At 40.2% G+C, this 26,535-nt stretch overlaps 1 protein-coding gene and 1 long non-coding RNA gene across 10 annotated transcripts in view; one reads left to right on the forward strand and one right to left on the reverse strand.

Annotated features, from left to right (window-relative positions):
- The window catches only part of SHISA9 (shisa family member 9), a 184,243-nt gene that overhangs the window by 138,855 nt on the left and 18,853 nt on the right, over positions 1-26,535 (forward strand). For all 4 annotated transcript variants that reach the window (XM_064152968.1, XM_064152967.1, XM_064152969.1 and 1 more), the window contains one exon: positions 22,982-23,137. In XM_064152968.1, the coding sequence (XP_064009038.1) occupies positions 22,982-23,137 (156 nt within the window). The remainder of the gene's footprint in view (positions 1-22,981; positions 23,138-26,535) is intronic.
- The window catches only part of LOC135180503 (uncharacterized), a 290,154-nt gene that overhangs the window by 23,875 nt on the left and 239,744 nt on the right, over positions 1-26,535 (reverse strand). For all 6 annotated transcript variants that reach the window (XR_010304457.1, XR_010304459.1, XR_010304460.1 and 3 more), the window contains one exon: positions 2,016-2,075. This is a non-coding gene — a long non-coding RNA (uncharacterized LOC135180503). The remainder of the gene's footprint in view (positions 1-2,015; positions 2,076-26,535) is intronic.

The following is a 26,535-nucleotide window of genomic DNA, read 5'->3' on the forward strand; positions in this document are numbered from 1 at the left end:
GTGTAGTAATACATAAATTTACCATTACATTTTTTGGAGGGTCTGAATATAAAGCTGTATCCCTGGAAACCTGTTGAAGACTAATTGGTTATAATCATCAATACAATTAGGACCACATTATGTAAACATGGAAAACAATTCCATTTTGGAGGAGGGTGATTACTGTACATGACAAAACTGTTTCCTTTCGTCAGTGATGTATCATGTTTCACTACAATATCGGGACACTAGCATTAAGAAACCATTACATAAAAATACTTCTCTGAGGTATTAATTAGAGAGGCTTTGGTTTATGCTTATAAACTTTTTCATATTCTTTTTCTTAGAAAGGTCATCTCATAAAGAGCTCGATGCTTGCAGTTCTGGGTGTAAAAACCTGCAGCTAATTAAATGGAAAAAAAAGGAAATAAATAAAATGGTATTTTTCATCATCTTTTATATGATACTTCTACAAATATACAGCATGTGGGAGAAATAAATGCAATTCTCCCTTGCCTCCTATCAGCTATTTTTAAGGACAAATATATTATCTCTGGCAAACTTATGAGCCTTTTGTTCTTTACAGGCATTCCCAGTGCCCCCATCAGGGAATGTAGAAACTGCATTCCCTTCCTTGTCCCCTGCCAGCAGCCACTGGATTTGGTCAGCGACCCAGGGACAGAGAACTCAGTGTACAGGCAATAACCCAAAAAGAACTGGGCAGTCTCTGCTCTGGGGCCTCGCAAAATGCCTCCTGTCGTTCCTTTGCATCAACACCCAATTACCCAGAGCTGCACTGCATGGCTTTCCTGCCATTCTTCTCTCTTGTTATTCCTTTTCAAGAGATATGGAGGAAGGAAGCTGGGCAAAATGTAGATTCACACCACTGCAACAGGCATAATACTTGTTACTGTGACTCTGACCCCATCAAAATAACTCTCACACTCATGTTCTTGTGTATGCTAGTTGAAGAAAAAGCTCAGCTGGCTCCCTTCCCACTCAGCCACCCAGTCTTTGCGTCACTGAAGCTCTTTGCTCCAGCAGACTGAATCACTCTCCCAGCACTCTGGGTGTGCCACAAGTGCTGGTTTGCATTTGCAGCCTTGAACAGGTCCTTCTGCCACTGCTGGACTTGTGGTGGGACAGAAAGATCTGACCAGCCCCACACTCACGTAGCCCAGGGCAAGAAGGAACCCAGTAATTCCCTACAACCTCACCTACCACTGCAGTGTGTCCACAGCAAAAGCAGAGATACGTTTGCTCCAGAAAAAAAAATTATAATGATCCAATTATGCCTTTGTCTTTAATGAAATATAGAAACAGGTTCTTTTGTGGGCAGAGTACTCTCTCACCTATAGAAGCATTTTTGGGAAAAGAATAGAGAACGAGGAGACCTGGAAAACTACATTCAGAAAATCAATTTCCAGTTTAGGATATTCTCCTTGACATTTTTTATTGCTTATTATTGTCACTATTTGTTTCCAACAACAATGGTGTTCTGACAAGCCCTCTCACATATTTTCAAGTAGTAAAGTTTGATTTTAAATATTTAGTTTCTTAAATATTTGTCTCTTTCATTCTCTGCTTGGAGGAGGCCTGGCTGGACCAAGGGCTTATGGTACCAGATACTCTGTGTCACTCCTCACTCTGTTTCCTTCCTCTGGTACAATTTAATATATCCCATTCTGCTAGCTGCTATGAATCAGGAGCTCAGTTTGACTGGAAAAGAATTCAAATCAGTGAGCAAGTGGCATTACATATTTACTGCTACAGCTGGAGTCTAGGTTAGTGTTATTGTGCTCTATAGATCATAAATGTTTTCCTATGTCTCATACTCTTGTCTGTATAGCAAGCAGCAGATCTTGCTGCTTACAAGTATTCAGATCAAAGCCATTTTTCTCAGTCCTATATACATGTATGTATGTAGGTGTGCATATAAACAGTACCTTCATCAACCACCATGACACAGTGGGGGTCCCAGAACAGAAGCAGGGTTTGGTTTTGAATGTGTAAGCAAAATTAATTGCCAAGATTACCTTTTTACTATCCACGTTATCCTAGGCACATGCATAGTCTTTTTCCAAGTAGCTGTTTGTCTGTGAGGAAATAAAATTGAACAGGCATCTGAGACAGTATAAGATCAAGCTTGGTGATTGTAAAAAATCAAAATGAACCCCCTGCTTATGACACAGATCAGCCACAAGTCTGGTGTCTGTCTGCAACAACTGAATTAGAAACATTTTTCAAACAGTTCATTCCTACAGAGGCTAAACATGTAAAGGTCAACAAAATGCTGAATTATTTCCTCTTAAAGCATCAGTTATTGCAGGACAGTTTCCCAGTGCAACTGGATTTTCAAAAGATCATGAAACCCTGCTTACATAATTTTATTTTCTGCTGATGCATTTGCCAGGAAAACATGTTCTGCACTTTGGGCTGTTCTGGAGATAGTAGCTGTAAGACAGGGGAATTCTGGATGCATAGCATTGCTCAGTAACAACTGAACATGCATCCCTTTGTTACTGGAAAAAAAACATCACAACACTTACAATTATGAGTAATAAAGTAATGAGAACAGATTATGCTTTGTGCTTGGAAGGGTTTGGAAATTTCATTTGCTTCTGGTTAGATGAAAACTAAGTATTTTGGCACTTTGCAAAAGTCCAGTCCAGCACTGAAACTCTGACTGTCCTGCACTTTGCTGGAGAGGACACAGCTGTGGAGCCAGGAAGCTGACTGTTGAGTCAAGAGCTGGAGCTGTCCCCTCAGCAGCTTGTCAGATGTGCCACAGAAGATGAGGGAGTTGGGGAGCAGCTCTGAGCTTTTGTTTTGTCATCAGCTGACTGGGCAGGCAGCAGAGGTACTTGGCTGAGAGAGACTTACGGAACTTTCAGAACCTGTCCATTTTTCATTAGCCTTTGGTTAAAACCAAATGGCCCCTGGGTAATGCTTTGATCTTCACAGATCAGCATTCTCCAGTGAAAGCATTTTTGACCAGCTTTTGCTGAGGCTCCAGATCACAAATTCCATGAGAGCTGGAATTCTCTAACTCGTTTACAAATCCACTCCTTTAAGAGCATAACATTCTTGGGACACAGGCCTAATGCCATAGGCTTTAATGTGTTCAGGATTAGAGCCCAATGGATTTCACACTAAGAACAAACAAGAAATAAATAACAAGATTCTGTAAGACTCTTGTGAACTAGAGTCTGTTTCTGAAGACCTGGGACAAGAGAAAAACATTATATTTACATGAATTTACAGTATTTACATTTTTAGTCTTCATTTTATCTTTCTTCAAGAGTGAAAAAGATTACTAATGATTTATGCAATTTAGGAGTAGGGAAAAACCATGAATAATAAATGTCATTAATGCCAGCAGCAATTATAATTGAATTGCCCAAAGACATTTATTTCTGCATGTTTTTCCCCTTACTGATGCTACTACAGGAAAACATGAATTCACAACAGAATTTTATGTAATTTTACATAACTAGAGCTAAGACTCAATATTTTCCTTACATGAATATCACAGTGCTTGCATTTAGTTGACTTCAACAGTCTGTCCTAATTGGACTTTGTTTTAAAATCAGAACAATTCATTTGAGACTTATCAGTGTTGAGCCACAGGCTTGAAGTTTTACTGCTGCACATATGCCTTTAGCTTCAGGTGTTTTGGAACATATAAGTGAATCTAGAATTTAACAAATCATTAATTTATATGTCTCTTGCATTTGCTCAGATTTATTACCTTATATTAACACTTCCGACTTTGTTAGTAAAAAACCCACAAAACAAACACCTTGATTCCAGGATTCAACTGTCTTGTTCTTGAGACAGTGGCCAATCTTCCCAGGCAACCTCTTATTTTACCTTAATCAAACTTCTCTATCTATTTTTAATTCCTTGTATGGCTTTTAATTCTTTCTACATCTGTAACATTAACATAGTATTTACAGCTGTCTTGTGCCAAATGAAAAATGTTAAAGACTTCCTGTCTGTAAACCTAGTAGCATCATATTCTGGCACTGCAAGTAAGCCACTGGGACAGGAAACTTTTATATGCCTACTCTATTGACTAATCAAAGGTTAAAGATGGTATTTTTGATACAGTCTATGGGCTTTACAAGTTCACTCTTCTTCCAGAGCAAATATATCAGACTTTCTCCTTAAAATCAAGGTGTCCATAGCTTATCTCATAATGCATCATTCTCCTCATGCAGTTATGGATAAGACACACAGCATCAGCAGTATCTCTTGTACAGATGTACAGCAAGGTAAGAATGGACTTCAGTGTCCAGAGCCTTTAACTCTTTAACCTAATGATGGTATTGCTCTCATGCAAAATGCATTATGCTGTCAAATCAGATTTTGGATGAACCAAGCACAGATACAGTCACTGGCTACAATATATCAACACATTTAAACACATTTGGTACAGCTACAAATATGGGAGTGGGTGGCTTTCTGGTTCACATATTACTGCTATTAATGTAGGATAACTGAAACTTCAGAGGCTTAGCACATCTCAGTTCTGGTTTTGGAAACAATCACAATGATAACATACAAAAGTAATACAATTATTTAATTAGTATAGTTACTGTTATTCACAGCTACGTACAGCTGTATCATTTTGTACTGCTGATATTGACTCTGATATTGTTTAATTGAATTCTACCTAAAAATAAGTATGATCTAAAGCTATTTGGAGGAAGACAGAAGACAATTTTATAGCATGGTTTCCAGTGCCTCATGCAAATCTTGACTATTTCCCTGCAACTGCAAAGGGGATGATTGCTGTAAACAGCAGTCCCTGTTTAGAAAGATTAGTGAAATTTGTTGGTTTTTTTTTCAAACCCCACTGCAAACATCGAAAAAGTTCCACCATCAGGGATTAGTCTGAGGGATACATGGTTTTTATCCAGAAAAAGACTTAAGTGTCTGCAAAGTCCCATTCTGGGGATGGCTTCAGATGCTTAATAAATTGCACTTAGGCACTTTTTTATCAAATGGAACCCATATGGAAAATAAAATATGGATGAAAACCTTCTCTTGCCCTCAACTGGGCTAGGATTTCATGTGCATAACATCTCCACATGCACACCATGGTTATGGGTACTACACGTAACCAAAACTAGGAGCAGGCAGGCTTGATTTTAGAAGCACCAGTGCTGGGCTCTTCTAGACACAGCTGTCCCTGCTGAGATATTCTAACTCAAATGTACTCCTGTCCAGAGCCCAGACGTTACAAGTTCAGACTTAAAATGCAAACACATTGCTTTTCTTCCCCTCTTTAGACTGTTTGTGTTACACTGTTATACACTTGATGACATCGGTGGCTGAGCAATGTGGCTCCCCAGGCAGACTGGTATAAAATGAACAAAAAGTCAGTGACCTTGCTGCCAGCAGAACAACTCACTCATTACAAATCACAGCACCTGTTTTCACCTTAGCTCCACAGAAAAGCTTCGTATTTTAATATCCTGAAGCTTAGAATGCATAGTTTTCTTGCAAAAACACTTCTGGAAAATAGGTGTTTACTTCATGGCCTTTTTCTCAACTTCAGACAGAATGGATTAGAACAGAAAACAGACTATTTCGTCTGTAAGGGACCTATAACAAGTGCCTAATCTAACTGCCTGACCATTTCAGGCCTATTATTAAGGGTATTGTGCCTCTTAAAAACTGACCTTTTGGGACATCGTCCATCTGTCTAGGAAGCCTATTCCATTGTTTGACAACATCTCTCAGTAAAGAAATGCTTCTCATTGTCCAGTCTAAACCTGCCGTTATACAGCTTCAAGCCATTCCCACATTTCCTGTCACTGAATACCAGGGAGAAAAACCTGCATTTAACAAAATATAAACTCTGTTCCAAAGTTTTTTTCATTTATTTTGGTGGGTTTTTTTGTGTGAATTCCCCTAAGCACTAGAGGATATAACAAATCATTAGTGGTTCCTGCGGATGTAAGTGATTCTCTCAGACAGGAAATTTAATCAAAAAGATCTTGGTGCTGAAATCAAACAGCGGTTACTTTTCATATACTTTCTGTGCATTAAGAACACAAGTTCTAATACAGGCATCTGAGCTGCTGGCTGCAAAATTACATTGTGTGTGGACTGCACTGGATGTGGAAAGGCTCAACACTAAATGTGCTGTCTTAGAATAGCAGGCTCCTCTGACTTCCTAACATTATTGCTATTTCAGAAAGTTTTGTCTAATTTGATTTTTATTTCCCACTATTTGATAAAACAGGGTGGTAGGATATCAGCATACGTTTCAACCATTTCCTCTCATTCAAAATGGAAACATTTCAACTAAGCTGCCTCATAATATCTTGCTTTCTAACCACACCTGAATCCACCCTGCCAGGTCAGCGCAATGAGCAAAAACTAGCTGCCAGAAAGACTGTTCAAACCAGTTAAAATTAAAAAGTGTTGTTGTAGTGTAACAACTCTCCTTCTACAAATGCAGAAAACACTGACTGAAGTATATGAAGTGCTTCTGCTAATAGCTGCACTATTTACATTGCAGGTCTTTTGGTACCTTCACCGTGAGCATACAAGTTTGTAGTGGTGTAGCCAGGAATTGAGATACTGGACTCTGATTCTGCAGCCACTGTTTAACTAAATGACTACCTGCTCTGTCCTTGAAAAGAGAGAGAAAGGGAGGCAGGTTTTCCTACTAACCATGCAAAGGGTTCACTACAACCATCAGCAAGAACCAGCCTTGGATGAAGCATGACTGCTGTTTAATCGGTCATAAAAGTATTACCCAAAAGATAGGAATATGGTAAAAAAAATCCATAATTAAGATACAGAAAGGACTATTAAATGATTGCCATGTGACTTCTCTTTAATTATACTGCAAAAGAACTACTAACCACAAGTATTTCTGGCTGAAAACACACAATACAGAGAGAATTTTCCTGAAGTAGCATTAATTAAAGTTGGAGGTAAAATATAGTAAAACAAAAGGAAACACATTCACAGCATATTGAGTTTCTGTGGGAAGTTTGAGTAATGATCCACTAATGTAAACATAGATTACTTACACTAACATGCTGTGAGAAGCAATAGTTCTGACAGAATTAATACAAGGACATAGCCTTTGGTTACAAAGGAAGTTCACGGGCATCCAAATATCAGAGCTTCCAGCAGACTCTGCTTGGAGCAAGGACTGTGCCTTTTTCTGCCTGGCAAATTCCTAACACATCAGGAATAAATAAATAATAATGATTGTATAGGAAAGTTTTCATAAAAATCTATATTATAATGAAAAACTTCATTGATTCAGTCAGCTGTGCAGGAAGCATCTTGATCACAAGCAAAACCTTCCAGACAGGTATCAGTCCCAGGGATGAAAACCTGACCTCATGTCTAGCTCCTGTTGATACTGATGTGCCTAGAACTTTAGTTCTTCCAGAGGCGGTTAATTTAAGCTGTCATAAGTGAAAGCCCACAGAAAACCAGCCCTCAGCACCTGACTGCATTTGACACTAAGGCACAGAAAGATGAGGCTTTGGCTTCTATGAACTTCAGAGCAAAATGCAATTGAAGGAAGTGTAGGAATGCTGTTGCATTTAGTTCTTCCAGAGGCGGTTCATTTAAGCTGTCATAAACGAAAGCCCACAGAAAACCAGCCCTCAGCACCTGACTGTATTTGACACTAAGGCACAGAAAGATGAGGCTTTGGCTTCTATGAACTTCAGAGCAAAATGCAATTGAAGGAAGTGTAGGAATGCTGTTGCCAAAACACTTTTGCTACTAACAAGGGGAAAAAAAAGGACAGCATACAAATCATATGTGTGTGTGCCTGGCAGGAGTCCACAAAGTCTTGTTCTTGGAAGACATTTTGAGAAAGCTAAACAGGCATTCTGCAATTCATTAAAATAATGTATGCAGAGTAATAGGTTATAACTATAAATGACTGAGAATAGAAGCATCAATTTTACTTTTCCTTTTGGCCTGTAATTTATTTTTGAGATGAAGAACTGTGTCAAGAAAGACCAGTGGATGACAACAATCCAGCTAATAAGCAGACAGAAATGAAATGAAAGTTATACTATCAAGGGAGATAAATTAGGTCCTCTATTCAGCCTGCCTTCTGACATGTTTTCCTTCAGGCAGGTAGCATTAGGCAGACACTTAAAATCTGTCCTGGATGTTGTCCTCATGCCAACATGCACTTGGGTTCAACAGCACTGTTAATTAGCATCATTGCTAAATAAACTGCCCCAGTCCCGCAGTCATCATTTTACACTAGCTAATTGTGCTTCTTAAAAGAACTTACATTTGATGTCGTGGCACTGTAACTAATTATTGAAATTCAACACCCTGTATTTCTGTTTGAGTATCAATTTATCAAGAGAGGAAAGGTCCTGCTTTGAAAGGTTTCTCACATTCTGTAAACCCATCCAACTTACCTTCCTGAAAGGCAAAGGACTGTGAGACAACAGCTTTTAATCTGAATTGTAACTAAACAAATTAAAATCCTTTAAGTCAGAAATGTCAGACATTAGTGCATTGCCTCGTTTAGGAAAGATAATGCTGCATAAACACACTATATATGGGACTCAAAATAATGCCCCTGTGGTTTAATGAAAGACAAAACAAGAGCTCAGGGAATTCTTGTGGGCTAGAAACCACCCCACCTCCAAAGCATCAGTGCAAACATAGCCCACGTTCACTTGCAAGGGGCTAAACTCATCTTTATTCAGTGGCTTTTGTGAAAAAGGTTGTTGGTCTCAGCCAACTCTCCAGTGACCATGTCATAAAACACAGCTCTGAAAAAGAGACTAGTAAGAAGTGTTTCTAATCAGGAAGGTTAAAAAAGATGAATGGGCTGATGCATTCTCATTGAGCTGTAGGGCTTCTGCACGAGATTAAGGCACAGTAGCAATGAGGAGCACAAACAAACACACCGACATGCACTGTGTTGAGGCTATGAAAGGTGGTGTGAATCTAATTCATCAGCACCACATTTGTAACTGTGGTGAGGTATCACTACAGAAGAGATGCTGAATTACTGCAATTCAGTTTCTAAATATTGGCCTAACTCCATTCCAGTAGGTGTTCATAAGATACGCTCAGACGCTGCTTCGAAATGTTCTAAATTTGCCAGATTCTGCTGCTCTTGAAAAGTCTCTTTCAGTGGGAATGAAACAAAGGCTGATCACACAGCCAGGCACAGCCAGTCCAAAAGGCTCTTGCAGTGTATCAACAATAGCTTCTTGATGCAGGTAGTGGAGGAACTAACAAGGAGAGGTGCACTGCCGGACCTTGTATTAACTAATCAAGAGGGACTGGTCGAGGACATTAAGGTCAGGAACAGACTTGGGGACAGTGATCATGACATGGTGGAGTTTAGTATTCTAAAGGGTAGAATCAGAGCAACAAGTAGAATTGCAACCCTGGACTTCTGCAGAGCTAACTGTGCTATTCAGGGACATGCTTGCAGAAATCCCATGGGCTAAGGCTCTGGAGGGTAAAGGAGCCCAAGAAAGTTGGCTGATTTTAAAGACCACTTCCTCCAGGCCCAAGGTAGGTGTGTTCCCCTGAATAAAAAATCAGGGAGATGTGCTAAGAGACCTGCATGGCTGAATAAGGAGTTCCTGTAGGAAATCTCGGGGGAAAAGGAATCTTACAATTCATGGAAGAAGGGATTGGTCACTTGGGAGAACTATAGAGAAGTAGTCAGGGCTTGTAGGAAAGCAACAAGGAAGGCTGAAGCCCTCTTGGAACTGAAGCTGGTAAAGGAAGTAAAACAGAACAAGAAAGGCTTCTTCAAATACATCAGCAGAAAAAGGAAGAACAAGGAAGGTGTGGGGGCACTACTGAACAAGGAGACAGCCTTGATAACTGAGGATGCAGAGAAGGCAGAGTTGCTGAACACCTTCTTTGCTTCAGTCTTACACCTAAGGCTGAAGTCCCCTATGTACTCCAGGCCCTGGATGAAGGAGAGGAAGCCTGGAGGAAGGAACACTCCCCACTGGTCACTGCAGACTGGGTTAGGGATCAGTTACACAAATTAAACATTCACAAGTCCATGGGCCCTGATGAGATGCACCCAAGGGTGCTGAGAGAACTGGCTGATGTTATCACTCTACCACTCTCCATCAGCTTTGCCAAATTCTGGCAGACAGGAGAGGTGCCTGAGGACTGGAGGAGAGCCAATGTTGCTCCAGTCTTCAAAAAGGGCAAGAAAGAGGTTCCAGAAACTATAGACCAGTCAGCCTCACCTCCATCCCTGGAAAAATGATGGAGCAGCTCATTGCATTTTATGATTCCAGAACTGAATGGGTAGATTCAGGGAAACCAGCGGATGTAATCTACCTTGACCTTAGCAAGGCCTTTGACACCATCTCCCATGACATTTTAGTGAGCAAGCTAAGGAAGTGTGGGATGGAAGAGCAGACAGTAAGGTGGGTTAGGAACTGGCTGCAAGATAGCATCCAGAGGGTGGTGAACAATGGTGCCAGGTCCAGCTGGGGAGCTGTGACCAGTGGAGTCCCCCAGGGATCAGTGCTGGGGCTGGTCCTGTTCAACATCTTCATCAATGCCATTGATGAGGGCACAGAGTGTCTGCTCAGCAAGTTTGCTGACAACACCAAGCTGGGAGGCTTGTCTGAGACAGCTGAAGGCTGTGTGGCAATCCAGAGAGACCTGGGCAGACTGGAGAGCTGGGCACAGAAGAACCAGATGAGATTCAACAAGGACAAGTGCAGAGTCCTGCACCTGGGGGGGAATAACAAACTGCACCAGCACAGGCTGGGAGGTGATCTGCTGGAGAGCAGTCCTGTGGAGAGGGACCTGGGGGTCCTGGTGGCTAACAAGTTACCCATGGCACAGCAATGTGCCCTTGTGGCCAAAAAGGCCAATGGGATCCTGGGGTGTATTAGGAGGAGTGTGTCCAGCAGATCAAGGGAGGTTCTCCTCCTCCTTTACTCTGCTCTGCTGAGACCTCATCTTGAGTACTGTGTTCAGTTTTGGGCTCCCCAGTTGAAGAGGGACAGGGATCTGCTGGAGAGGGTCCAGCACAGAGCTATCAGGATGATTAGGGGACTGGAGGGTATTGCTTATGAGGGGAGGCTGAGAGACCTGGGGCTTTTTAGTCTGGAGAAAAGAAGACTTAGAGGGGATTTGATAAATAAGTATCTCAAGGCTGGCCAGGGAGGGGTGGGGACAGGCTCTGCTCACTTGCTCCCTGTGATAGGACAAGGAGCAAAGGGTATAAGTTGCAGCAAAAGAGGTTCTGCCTCAACACAAGGGGGAACTTCTTTACTGTAAGGGTCCCAGAGCACTGGAACAGGCTCCCCAGAGAGGTCGTGGAGTCTCCTTCTCTGGAGACTTTCAAAGCCTGTCTGGATGTGTTCCTGTGTGATCTGTGTTAGACAGTATTGTCCTGCTCTGGCAGGGGGGTTGGACTGGATGATCTCCTTGGGTCCCTTCCAACCCCTAATATCCTGTGATCTTGTGAAAACCTTGCCCTAAATAAGATACCTTTCAAAGTATTGGATCTACATTTTCATACTTTTGCCTCAACTTAGAGATTATACAATACTCTGGTTTGCAATAAGAGAGAAGAATGAGTAGAGTAGTAAGCAGAGAGAGGCCATATAAGGAATAACCAAGGAGATGAAAGATTTCATAAATATTTTTTTACAATAATGAACTTCCAAAGAAATTAAACTGTCCAGTGAGTAGTTTACAAAAGCCAGTGTCTTTGCTGTACACTCACATTGTGAGGATTTTTATTGTAATCAGAAGAGTTGGACAGCTTTTACTTTAAAATTGACTTAGCAGCAAGTAGAAGGAAACAATCACCTTCCTATCTTTGGATTGTTGTTATGCCACAGAAGGGTAGCATGTGCCTGTGTTAATGTACATCTGCACAGAAAGAAGTGTAGCACATCTCCAGCTTAAAGCACAGTAGTTCACATGCTCAGCCTTACATGACTAATTCATCCTTATTACCAGCACTGGAAAGGCAGAGGCTTTCCCCAGCTTTCTCTTCAAGTCAGCTGCGTAACTTTAATAAAAATGTCCTTGACTGAGCAACTTGCCTATGCTAATGTGGCCCATTATGCCTTATTCTCAGAGGAACAGAGTGACCTGTGCCTAGCCTACTGCAGTTACTTCGACAACTGCTTTCAGTAAAGACCATTTAGAAGAAAATATTTGCATTTTGGAAAAAAACCCTCTGTTCGGGTGGCTGAAGCCTTTCAAAAGCCATTGAAATTCGCTTCTTCAAAGCATAACATTTTCTTATTTATTGAAACATATGCTCAGCATTATCCCTTTAATAGTAGACTTTGCCACTCTACAAAAGGCTGTTAAAATGCAAAAATAGAACTAGGTCATCTTTATGCTGCACGTCAGCGTATGTGCATGGACATTATTGATCACAGAAATTACACTTAAGAGGTTCTTAAAATAACACAGGGGCTGAGACGGCTGCTATCACAGTTGCCTTTTATGTCCAAAGCTTCAACATAAAATGGGAACATTACTGAAATGATAAAAAGTAAAATAGTATTCCTGTTGGTACAGGATAGTCTATGTCCTAATTATGGAAAGATACATAGGACTCCAAAAGATCCAAAAGACTTCATTTTTGTTTCATTTTAGTTACTAAAAGCTTGCAGCTTCAGATGTTAGAATCAAATTAGCCATTGCAGAAGACAGTGTCTCAACACTCAAAAAAAGTCAATAGTTTCAAGAAACTAACTAAAGTCAGCATCAGTAAAGGTCACACATGAGGACAGGAAACACAGAGTTCAAGAGCACTTGGAAAAATTATAGCATGTTTCTACTTGGTGGCCCAGAAAGATTCATCCTGCACACTTAGAGTCCTTTAAGTGCCATTATCTTTAAGAACTCACCCAATGGATGAAGTTCTGTAAAACTTTCAAAAAACAAACAAACAAAGCTGTGTTGTAGAATCTTAAAAGAGAAGAAAGAACACAAATAAAATAATTTAGTAATCACTTAATTACTGAATTAAGGGGAAAGGGAGGGAGGAAGGAATATAAATCAACAGTTATTTCACCAAACTTCTTATAGCGTCTAGTCAAGACAGGGTAATGAACAACAACTAATAAAGATCTGTCAAGACCAAATGGAGCTAAACATAAGTAATTTCCTTCCTTGACAATGTAACAGGCCCTTTAGGGAAAAAAATCAGATAAATCTTGATTTTTAACAGGATTTCAGAAGCTTTTTCCAGGAAGTAGGTGCAAAATTGTCTAAAGACTGCATTCATAAAATAGTTCCCAATGATTAACTTTTTTTTAAGCAATGGAAAGATATACTAAACAGTGTTCTGCAGGCATTTATTCTGTCTCAAATATTATGCAATATTTTCATGAATGAGGAGAGTGGGACAGAACGTACATACATTTACTCAATTTATGGGCAACACCAACCTGAAAGTGATTTCAAAGGCCTTGAAGGACAGAATTAGATTTTGAAAGACTAAAATATGGAAAAAAATGTGGGGAAAAAAAAAGGTGTCTCCTTATTAAAGGAGATATAAAGTTCTATGTGAAGAATAATCATGTAAAGGAACATAGAACAGAATGAGATGTTAAGGAGTAGTCTGAAATAAAAGGATTTCTGGGCTTTAGAAAATCAACGCCACCATGCTAATGTCAGAGGAGAAATGGTATGCTAGAGATTCTGCAAGACATAAAGCATGAGAAAACACGGGGTCACAAACCCCAAGATGTGTTCAGAAAGAATGGATTTCTGAAACCTCTAATTATTCTATAGGAGATGACTGAAAGCATTGTTATTCTCTTGTGCAGAGACTTCAAAATACATAAAATGCTGCAGCATGAGGAATAGTAATCACCTGCTCTCCATACCTGTGAAGGACAAAAGAACTAATGGATTTAAACTGCTTTGAAGGAAATGTAAACAGATAATGGGACAAATTCTCTAATGGTGAGGACAGCATTACAGTTGGACCAGTGTGCAGGGAGGCAGTAGAGCCCCTCACTGGAGGCTTTTTGAAAACATGGCTAACATCTGTCAAGAGTATATGTAGTCCTTCCTGGGAGAAGTACAGGCTAAGTGAGAAAATCCTTTAAAAAGGCAGCCATTTGACTATGCTTCTGTGCAACAAGATAACATGCAGCCTTTGCCATCATTGTAAATGTTGTTCTCTGCAGTTCCAAAAAATAACAAATTACGGTTATTTGTCTGAGAATTTAACTTTGATTCTTCAGTGACCTTTTCAGTTCTTACTCTGAGGTTTTGTTTGCTTAACACAGACTAACAAATAAAAAAGGGCACCGATATGAACAAGACTTGCACATGCAAATTGGAAGAGGTCCATAACTGGATATTACAGCTTCACTGTAGCACCGTGAATCAAACAGATATATTTTAATCTCTAGAGAAATGCTAAATGAACAATCTAAATTATGTCAGAAAGTAAAAGACAGAGTATTCTACATTGCTGGGTGTATTGGGAAAGAATATGCCACTGGGATCTTCTCAGGTGAGATTTATGTTTAAGTAGAATATTTCTTTAAGCCCACATTAGCTGGATGGTTAGCCAGTGAAGCTGTCCTCAAGCTCTGTTGGCTGAAGGGGAATCAATTCAATTGCCTTTGCCCATGAACAGTGTGAGAACCCTGCAGGCAATTTGTCACCCACAAGCTACAGTCAAGAGACCACTACATTACTGCTCAGATGTAACAGTAAACAACAAAGACATAAAGCTGATAACATATTTGCTTTTCAAACGTTAATACTGTCTAGATTTTTCATTCTAAAAAGTTGGTATATTAGGACAGATACTAGACAAACTAGTGGGATCCCTGAAACCAGGAAGTTTAAAATCTATTCAAGCTGCATTGAATCATACATTTATTGGTCATCAATAACTACTACAGTAAGAGCAAAGAAAAAACAAAGGAGATAAACATTTAGAGTAAGTATTACAATGACAGGCACATTCCCATCAAGTAAAAGAATTGTTAGAAGAAAAGAATCTGAGGTGGCTGGTACATCTTAGTGGACTCTTTATTTCTGTGAAAAGGTACAGAAGTGTTTGATTTGTAAAACAACTGATACCTCATGGGAAAGTGTAAAGAACATTCTAGGCAAAAGAAAAATTCTGTTGTGTAAGTCACATTCACTGAATTTATCTCTTCTCAATTTGCATAGCTAAGGATATTTGCAGTGCTCAGAATGTAACTGGTGGGTTTAATTAATTTCTCAACTCTGCTACTTGAGGCAAAAGAAGATGAAGGAAACCAAAAACGTGGGTGGGAGTGAGAACACAGCACTGCTCCCTGCCCTCCCACAACTCAAGCACTGGCTATTGATATGAAAGCAGGGTCTTGATATCTCAAGAGTTCATCTGCTTATTGCCTTCTTAAAGGTTATAATCCCCTGTTTGTGAAGCTATAATGGGTTGCTCTAGAGAAGATTACAAAGTCACAAATCCTATCAGAGGATTATAAGTCTGTCAAGTTGTAATTATGAAGAAAAAGCAAACCTTCAGAGAACACAAAAATAACCTTCATAAAAGGAGATACAGTGTCATATAATGAAAGTCTACATGGAAAACCAACCTCAGACTGCAGTGCTTTTGCAAAGCAAGAGGCCAGAAATTACAAGAATGTGAGTGAAATTGTACAGCATGGAGCTCAAGGGAAAGGAAAAGCAGAAGAGAAAGGCTTCCACCAAGTTAGTCACAAGGCCAATGATATCCCACTCCCACCCTCCTTGGACGGCAGTAAAGCAGGCAACTGATTTCACAGAACTCTGCTCTTACACACTTAAGAGTTTAACCAGAAAAACCTGAAACATGATGAAGGCCTCATCTCCTAAATCACTGTGACCACAGAGAATTCAGCACCTCACAGCACCAGAAACTTCATTTGTAAGACAGCAGGAAATTTCAGTCACCAGATGTTGAATTTGACTGAAACACAAAGATGCCATTGTCTCTTTCCCCACTTGTAACCAGTCACACAGAGTTCAGAAATGCTCATGGGCATAAGATTCTTATATAGAAAAATACTTCCCATAGATTTAAACATAAAGTGACAGCATCACATCAGTAAGAAGACAGCCCTTTTTCAGGAAGATTGCATGCACTTCTCTGGCTGGACTCAGATGGCAGCAGAGTCCCACACTTCTCTGGCCACATTACTACTAATTTTCCTTCCTTTATGTTTCACCTCCCCCCTAAAATCATTGTTCAAAGAATATACCTAAGTGCTTGAAGGATGCAGATAGAAAATTGAGCTGAAGGGAAGGAGCGGGATTTGTATTGTAAAATTAGTGCTGTTGTCCTCATCTGTACTTCAGATGAAGTATTGAGAATGGAGAGTCAACCTGTTTCTGAACACGTACACATACAGCACTGCCTTCATATGACAGTGGCACAGAATTCCAAGGCTTTGGAAAGAAACTGGAGAATTTTGCCATTTCAAAAGAGACACAAGGCAGTGTTTGAGTAACAACAGCACTCTGACTACAGAGATCACTGATATGTCTCTGCACTTTACCTCTCCTGCCAGAGGAACGCTGGTTCCTCCTCAGATGCGCACCATGGGCAGAGCACCACGGATTTCCTGACCTAGCTCCCTGACCATTTTTTCCTATGTACAGATGAGTGTCATTGTCTCTGAACATCTGCTCAAGAAGCTCTCTACAGTAATGCTTTCTCAAAAAGACTACATCCACAATAACTTTGTTCACCAGTGTCTCACACTAGAACAAGGCGCTAAGAGCCACTATACCATCCTGCCAATCTTCAACTTGATCCAACAGGAATTTCAGTGTCAGTCAGCACTGTGAACCCTGCTAATTCATAAACACCTACAGCATGTGATACACTTCACTTGCCTGCCTATGCTCTATGCTGTCAGCATAGCCCACAACACCACTGTGCTATAAGGAGTTTAATACTTTTTGAATATGTGTAACTGAAGATGTTCCTGTGTCAAATACTCTTCTGTTTAGGGAAAAAAGCTTCTCTTCAGAAACCTGCTGAAATTATCCACATGTGAAAAACTATGCAACCTCTACCATGGAAGACAGCAACAGATTAAGAGGTTAACCACTCAGGAAGTGGAAGGAAAACATACAGCACTAGATGTCAACATGCTGAGGGACACTCACATTCTGTGGCACCATGGAGAATCAAGAGTATAGCATGTAGCATGGGACTGACTCCTACAATTGCTTGATAGGACAGCAGAAGGCACAAAACAGTATGTTTGGTGACAGGCATTTACATCGTAGACTGTCACTTCCATTAAACAGAAACATCTTTTTTCTGGATGAAATGCCATCCCACTCATCTCAGATCCTTTTTGTGATGGTGATTAGACGGGTAGGTTGTCTGTGTTACAGGAACGTTTTTGTGATACAGTGCAGAGACAGAACAGATAACTGGCTAGCATAAATTGTCATGAAAAATATGTGTTGTCTCAGAGCTATGACATTCAGGGAAAATGACTACTCACATGACTTGTGCATCACTGAGAGAAAACAAAGTCTGCTTATCATAAGCGACAGAGACTTATAGGGATTACTTACGATACCATTACATACAGAATAACACAACTCCACATGCAACTGAGGGTAGAATCGCATATCAAAAGCTGCACTGCAAGGCTCCAAGTATTGAGAAATAGCAGTAATGATCAAATCTTGGAAACACTGTCAGATGAAGAATATCATAAGTGAAATTATTTACTTCAGAAAAGAGACAAATATTTGAAAAGTAAGGAGGGGGAAGCATACAAAATAATAAATGGCACCAAAAGTGGATTCTTGGTAAAATATGAAATCAGTTAAATTACAGAACAGAGATAATAGGAAGTCCAGATAATAGGAATACTTCCAGTTTAGGACTTGTACTAGATTGCAGAAAATGTTGCTGCAGAGTACTGTTAATTTAACAAGAGCTGAAACACCATGTGGAGAACAAGACCATGCAGATTTGTAACAGTTAATGTCACACAACTAGTGGACTAAACAGGATGGACCACACACATTATGTACATGTTTATATGTGCACAAACAATGCTTTATCTAATGGGTGTGCACCCCGATTTTGATGTAACAACTGCTGTAGAATATAACTCTTGTATCCTCCTGCATCAATGCTGCTTTGGATGGTAACAAGCAGGGATTTGAGTTTCACCCCAAGAGAAGGCTCGGTGCCATGACTGGAAAAATCATCTTGTCCACAAAGGAAGGTCTTACAGGCACAGTTGTTAAAATCCCACAGATTTTATCAGAAATTTCATCAGGAGTTTTTCAGAAATAGCATCTGCTGTTTCTGTTGGTGAGGCTTGTAGGAAAGTGAGTATGAATTTACAATGCTAGATGAGCTAATCTTGTAATTAAATACAATAAGAACAAAGAGACAAATATGCGTATTGGTGGCAGTGCAGTTACAGATAGAAGAGGAGCAATCACTCACATCTATTGTGTTTTCACACCTGTTATTTTCAATTTTAGTTAGTTCAGGGCATATCTTTTTCTCCTGAGTATCTGAAAACGTTCAGCTATTATTATATTTTGCTCTGAATTTCCCCTTCGCCTGCACCTCCCCCTCCCCACCCCCCTGCCTTGACTTCACAGTCCTCTTTTGTCTGTCTTGTTCTCATTTCTTTTGTATGTGTTTGCAGGTGGCTTTTGTAGCAAAACCTCATTCCGCTTTCCCACCCTTCCCCCATCTTCTCCGGTTTTGTTACTGCATCACCTGTCTCATTTGTTCTTTTCCTTGCACCTCTAACTGCTCATTTACTAATAGATTCCATTCTGTGCCTGTGGAGGCTTTTTTCATTTTCCCTGTCTTCAAGCACCAAATCACTGACTTCATTGTTACAGAAAGGAATAAATCCCCAGGCCACTCTACAGAACAGTTTTCATTGTCCCATGATTGAAGAGGAGAAGAGTAGTGGTTGATCTTAACGGATATTCATGGTAGGTTTTTGGCTTTCAAACAGTGAAGGAGCTTATTTTTGCTAGCCACTTACTAGCAGCCAGGTTGGATGAGGCCTTGAGCAATCTGGTCTAGTGGAAGGTATGCCTGCAAATGCTAGGTGGGGGTTGGAACTGGATGACCTTTTAAAGTCTCTTCCAACCCAAACCATTCTATGAACCTATGAATATCATCCTTTAACCCTGTGTACTTCCCACAACCCTGAAAGCTTCTTGACAAGAAAAATCACTAGGTGAACAACACAATATACTCTATAAACAATGCAGAAATGAAAACAAACAAAAGTTTCTTAGGCTTCTGACTTGTCTTAGTGCATCCACACATGTGTCAAGTCTTTCTGCACTGGGTTATTTGTATTTAATAATTGCTGAAATGACCATTCCCTCAATTCTGAATCACAGAATTAACCAGGTTGGAAAAGACCTTCGAGATCATCAAGTCCAACCTATCACTCGACACATTCTAATTAACTAAACCATAGCATTAAGTGCCCCATCTAGTCTCCAAAATGAAGTGCATAAATTGGATATGACAACATCTTAATTGGATAGAGTGATGCATAACTACAACAACTAATGCAATTATTCTTGTCACCATATTGCACACTACAGCAACCCAAAATTAACCATCAGGGAGGGGTGAAAACACTCAGGAAAAAAAAAGAACAAATCAACGACAAAAAAACTCCAACTAAACAAAAAAAAAACATTTTCACTGGAAAAATGCAGTAAACTGTTAGTTATGATATCTGGATACAAGTTTCAATTACACAGGCTGAGATACAGGTCAAGATATTAAAAGGCAACCTAATGATCAGTCTTCATCCAGTAGTTACTGGGAATGTGACCATAAGCCAGTGCCTAAGATATTGCCAGTGGATCGTTGCTGGGGGCTGTGATGTTCACTGTACTTTCTCTACCTTTACACTGGATTTAGTGCAGCTTCCTTCCACTTCTTATTTTCAGCTCCATTTGTCTGCCACAAACTTTTCTATACCTAGACTTCTTAAACAAATAACAGAAAAAAACACTGCTCAGCATGTAAAGACCTTTCTTAGTTTTCTTTTCTCCTGTATGTCTCATTTTCTGCCCAGACATATACCTTTTGTGTGGTGAGCTCCAGCATGCTTTTTCAAAATTGTGGTAGGAAGACAGAAAGGAAATTACTACATTCAGAATGACTCCTCAAAGTCTTGGGAGGTTAGGAACCAGCCTGCCATCATAGTTCCTTGCTTCATCAGAATTTAAGAGTTGTGAACATGCAGGTTTTTAACAGTATCACCACTGCTAATCAGGTCTGACTATACATGCTAGAAGCTGCAGCACAGACATTTTTCTGACTCTGTGATGTTGATATTCCCTGTCTTTTAAAAATAAATACATAAACTGGCAGAGGCACAGTGCAGCTGGTTATAGGGAACATTATGCTAGACAACCTACCAGTGTCATGCCAGAAGAAATGCATCATCATAGCCACAACTTTCAAGTTAAAGTTGTCCCCATTCAACAAAGCTAGCTATTAGCAAATACCAACGCCAGAGTATCTAGCATAGGAGTATAAAAGATTTAAATCAGCATGAGAGGTCAGTGATAAAAGCTGGTAGGGATTTTTCCAGTTAAACTTTCTTCCAAATGAAACCCATCCCCTGTATCTCAAAATGTTTTGAACAATCCAATAAATCGTGATTTTCTCTTCAAAATTTAAGACTTACTATTTTTGTCCAGTTTCAGGGGAAAATGTCAGTCTCAAATTGAAAGATCTTGAATTTTACACTAAGATCTTGCAAAGTAGTTTTTGTGAAATTTCTTATTTCCTGATTGAATCCTTGATCAGTATTGCTGAGACTGAAGCAGGGTTGGCAAAATTAAGACATCGTCATGGCCGACACCTCCTTTAGCTGTGGATTGCAGGAGGGCAGGTAGGCAAGGGAAGTCCTGTTTAAAATCTGCTGGCTGCTCCTTGCTGAGCCAGGCTCTCTCAAGTGGTTAGACTCCTACTGCCCATCACCATGCCTACTGCGGAAGCAGCATTGCACCACTGTTACTTCAATTACGCACACTTCCTAAATAGCATCCAAGTAGAGGTGATTTTACTCATCATCACCACATTAACTATGAGTGAAGAAAGCAACCTAAATGTCCCATTCACTCACTTCCTTCTAGAAACCCAAAGATAAGGAAGCAGATCGCACACGATTTAGCAAGCTTGCAGAGAAACACAACATTCATTCACCAGTTATGGACAGTTCAACTAAAATGTAATATGATACAGATGCAGGGAAATGTAAATATTAAGCTGAGATTTTTCTTCTAGGCCCCGGTAGTTCATGCCAATGGGAGTCTCTTTATAAAGAGGAATCATTCTTCGGTTTAGTTCAATGCACTTTGCCAGACTTTGGCCTTTTGCTTAATTTACTTCGTGCAAATGGCCAGCAGAATGAGTAATGTAAATTGTGTCCCCTATGTGATGATTTAGTTTTGTGTAAGCATCTGAGTATGAGAGGCACTATGCAGTCAGTGTGACACTGAAGGAATGACTGTCATTAATTTCAATGAAATCCATAATTCAGGAGAGTTTTAGGCTTTTAACAAGAGAAAACAGAAGCCAAAGATGATCTGTAAATGGAAAATATATTTCTTCACATCTTTATGAATACCAGAAGAACAAAACCTCAGCAACATTAGTAACCCAGCAACCAAGTAGCAGCATAGTCTGCCACTGAACACCTGGACAAAAAACAAGTGCACCCAATTAATTTTCCCCTTGCATTTCTGAGGTAACTTTCTTCACTACTTTTAAAGATAACTGAATAAAAATGACAGATCTAAGTAAGAAACACATCTAGAAACACTACACCAGCAGTAAATCTGTTCAGCAGCTCTTGCCTGTGCACTCAGCTTCATTCACCAACTGTGGAAATCCAAGTGGCTCAATGTCCTTATGATCTTGGCAGACTTAAGAGACATTTGGCTCCTGCCAGATCCTTTGGGCATTTGGAGGGTTGTTTACCCACTCCATCCTGATAAACTTTCCTTCCACATGCCTGTGCTTGATGTTGTGGGAGCTACTGCACTGCCACCAATTCAGCACCATGGTTTCATCACAAGAGAAAAATGCACTCATCTCTTATATTCAAAGCCATGATAAGGTTCTGGGATTGACAACCACCTCTGAGTATCTCCAAAGTCTGGAGAATGACTCTCCTAGAAAGCTATGCTGAAATCTGTTGAAATGTACATTTGCAAATAGAGTGTAGCATATAATTCTGACCAAACTTTTTAGAGGCTGGAATCAAACATTAAAAATACTTAATAAATGATGGCATATCTTAGAAAGAAAAGGACCCAAACTATGTTAGCTACTGAAAATGAACAAAAGAGGAGGCCCAGGGGAGACTTTATTGCTCTCTACAACTATCTGAAAGGAGGTTGGTCTCTTCTCCCAAGCATCTAGTGACAGAAGACATCTCAAACTGCATCAGGGCAGGTTTAGGTTGGACATTAGGAAGAAGTTCTTCACAGAAAGAATGATTGACCATCGAAATGGGCTGCCTGGAGAGGTGGTGGAGTCACCGTTCCTGGAGGTGTTTCAAAGGAGGCTGGATGAGGCACTTAATGCCATGGTTTAGTTAATTAGAAGGGTTAGGTGATAAGGTTGGACTCGATGACCTCAGAGGTCTTTTCCAATCTGGTTAATTCTGTGAAATAACTACAGAATGGATATGGAGTAAATACTCGTATAAAACTGCACATAAGCAGTAATTAGCTTCTGCTTTTAGGTACTTCTGTTGCAGAAGAAGTTATCTTGGTATGATATTGTGATACTTCCTGTCCCTTCCTGGGTAACCTGTTCCAGTATCTCACCACCCTTACTGTAAAGAATTTCTTTTTAGTAACTAGTCTAAATTTACCCTCATTAAGTTTCATGACATATACTCTCTAACATGCACTGGATAATGATGTTAAAATCTTAAGATTGATTTCTTTTTTTCTTAATTCTTGTCAATTTTCTTTAATACAGATCCACCACAGATGAATAATGTTATGCCAACATCTCCCCTCCTTCCTCAGATGGCACATCAACATTCATATCCCAGCCTGGGACAGATCACAAACCCATATGAGCAACAGCCCCCAGGCAAAGAGCTTAACAAGTACGCCTCTCTAAAGGCAGTCGGTAAGTAAGAAACATGATGCATGACTTCTTCTTTACATCAGTATGTTTCATTTGCTGTTGTCAGCTGACATTCTGCTTCAAAGTTAAAAACAAAGTCTTGCTCATCTGGTCTACTTCATGAAAGAATTTCATCTAAAATGTCACATCAGTTGGAAATGCATTAAAAATTAACAGGAGGACTACAATTAATGGTAAGAAAATCACATGTAAGAATTGGTGATTGTATGCATGTGTTTGGATATGCATACAAAACCACAGCATACCTGATGGACACCATTTTCCAGTCATTTTTACCTGTGTTGCATGCACAGTGTTCAACTCTAGTTCTTTATGCCCTGAATATGCCTACCTATGCATTTTGCATACCTATCTGCATGACCGACGGAGAAAAATATCAGTCATGCTGCACATTTAAAGTATATAACTTAAACACCTGCTAAATACTTCCAAAAAGAGAACATGCTTCTGAAGTAGGAGCTTTCACATTTTCTGCAGGTTCTGCATTAGTAGATCACTGGAGGAATATTCTGAGGCCTTATGATTTCAAATAATTACTGCCTCATTCCTAACAAAGATGCTGTTTGTGGCTATTTTCTGTAACTGATTCATATCAGACATTATTATTTAAAGCAAATGGGAGAATATCCTCAAGGAAACCGTTGTGTGGGAGGAAAAAGACAATGCAGGTAAATATTTCAACATAACTTTCACACTGAAGGCATAACCTAATAATACTGTTTGGGTTCTAAAAACCTGCTATTCATTATGTGAAGACAGAATGTTTGTCACATCACATTTCTGGCCTTCTAGACAATAACAAATTAAGAAGGGGGGTAGGTTTCGATTCTTAAACAGCTTCTCACTAACCCTTGCTCAGCTTGCACACACGGGCGTTAACAGAATTTCTCCATGAGTTTAGAGCAGCATCACACCGCTTATTTCCAGAGCTATTTAGCTCAGAATAAAACAGACGTCTGAGAATGTTTAGACTCAAGAATCTAGCAGTCATCACACCAAAAAAATTTTCATCACAAACTACCATTCCGTTATCCATACCTTGGGATAGTAGACTTCTAACAAAATGTAGGAGAGCCCTGCAGAGGGACCTGGACAGGCTGGATAAGTGGGCAGAGGCCAATGGGATGAGATTTAACAAGGTCAAGTGCAGGGTTCTGCACTTTGGCCACAACAACCCCAAGCAGCACTACAGGTTGGGGACTGAGTGGCTGGAGAGCAGCCAGGAGGAAAGGGACCTGGGGGTACTGATAGACAGTAGACTAAAGATGAGCCAGCAGTGTGCCCAGGTGGCCAAGAGAGCCAATGGCATCCTGGCCTGCATCAGGAACAGTGTGGCCAGTAGGGCAAGGGAGGTTATTCTTCCCCTGTACTCAGCACTGGTCAGGCCACACCTTGAGTCCTGTGTCCAGTTCTGGGCCCCTCAATTCAAGAGAGATGTTGAGGTGCTGGAACATGTCCAGAGAAGGGTGACAAAGCTGGTGAAGGGCCTGGAGCATAAACCCTATGAGGAGAGGCTGAGGGAGCTGGGGTTGTTTAGCCTGGAGAAGAGGAGGCTCAGGGGTGATCTTATTACTGTCTACAACTACCTGAAGGGACATTGTAGCCAGGTGGGGGGTGGCCTCTTCTCCCAGGCAACCAGCAATAGAACAAGGGGACACAGTCTCAAGTTGTGCTGGGGTAGGTATAGGCTGGATGGTAAGGGGAAGTTCTTCACAGAGAGAGTGATTTCCCATTGGAATGGGCTGCCTGGGGAGGTGGTGGAGGCACCGTCCCTGGAGGACTTCAAGAGGAGACTGGATGGGGCACCTGGTGCCATGGTCTAGTTGACTGGATAGGTCTGGGTGACAGGTTGGACTGGATGATCTTGTAGGTCTCTTTCAACCTGGTTGATTCTATGATTCTATATTTACATCAAAGACCCTTCTCAAAGAGTTCAGCTTTGCTGAGGCTTGCTCATTTGTGTCTTATGTGGTGTTTTAAAATCTGTTTATAAAAGACAAAGGTTAATAGCTTTCTGCTGAGTTTTGAATACAGATAGAGTAACTTCATGATTCCTCCTTCAAAAGGTGATACTGTGTAATGTGCTGATTATCACAGATTTATGCACTAATATCAGGCTTCTACAGATGTCAATTTAGGTCAAGCTAATCATCAAAGCTAAAAATTACTTAAGCATAAAAAAATCAGAGATGAAACACTTGAAAGAAAGTTCTCTCATCTGCCCAAGAGCCACTGAATGTACTTGTTTTTAAAAACTATTACATGAGTGTCTGGGTACATGTTTTTAAAGGAGCTAGATTACAACCATGCAGTTAAATCAACCTTGAAATACTGTGCACTTCAGCTCACAAAGTTGTATAATGTCTCTCAGAATCTTAAACTAAATTAAACAATACTTTCAGGGACATTTTCTTCCAGGAGGATTGCAACTATCTTCCTGTGCTTTCTCCCTACCCTTCCTGTTCTCTCTCTCTTTTTTTTTTTTTTTTTTTTTGCTTTTTACTAGTTTCAGACCACCCTAGCCAAGTTGTAGAATCAAGTGAATTTTGGCAATAAAAGTACAGAAGTGCTATGTTGTTTTCCAAACTTTTCAGCAGAGAACAGTAGAGATTTTGAAACTGTTACACATTCACGCCTTCTGTTCAGACATATGGTGCAATAGTTAAATACACTTAATTTTTAACCACTCTCAAGGCTGTGATTCCTCCCAGGAAGAACCTCTTGAGTACCTCTCAAGATCACAGAGAAGTTCTTCCATGATGTCAGCTTGGCCTAGGTTTGCAACCATGATGACATCAAGCTAGCCAGACTGCACAACGTAGCATTCATATTGGCTCTACTGGCCTATACCATCACTATTTTTTACATCCTAACATTCAGAGTTGCATTTACCTGTTCTCACAGCATGTTAATGAGTACGTGTAGTTGATTTCCCTTTGTACTCATTGATAGTGGCTTAAGGGTGGATTCATTTCTCACTTTAGAAATTTAGTAAGAGATTTGTCCATGTGTTTGAGGCAAACCATATTCATTTAAGTGCTTCTTAATCTGCCTGATCCCATTTTTTGGGTGTAATCCACTGTACTTAGTTATTTCCTTTCATAGGAGGTGGGGTCAGAGGAAGAAGCACTCCTTTGCTTTGTGGGAACTATAGCTACAGTTCATCATAAAGTGGCCATAAGTGGCAAGAAGTTTAGATAACTGAAAAAGGGATGCTTTACCAGATGCAGTATTAAATTAATTTCCACACAGCTGCTTTCTTATGAACTACAGATGTCCCAAAAATTTGACTGTCTAATTTTAGAAGTGAGCTACTTATGTCTCAGTGACCAGCTGCTGTGACAATTCAGTTCATGCAAAAGGAGCACATCAGAGTAAAC

Source organism: Pogoniulus pusillus, chromosome 13 (genome assembly GCF_015220805.1).
Source record: "Pogoniulus pusillus isolate bPogPus1 chromosome 13, bPogPus1.pri, whole genome shotgun sequence".
Lineage (NCBI taxonomy): Eukaryota > Metazoa > Chordata > Aves > Piciformes > Lybiidae > Pogoniulus > Pogoniulus pusillus.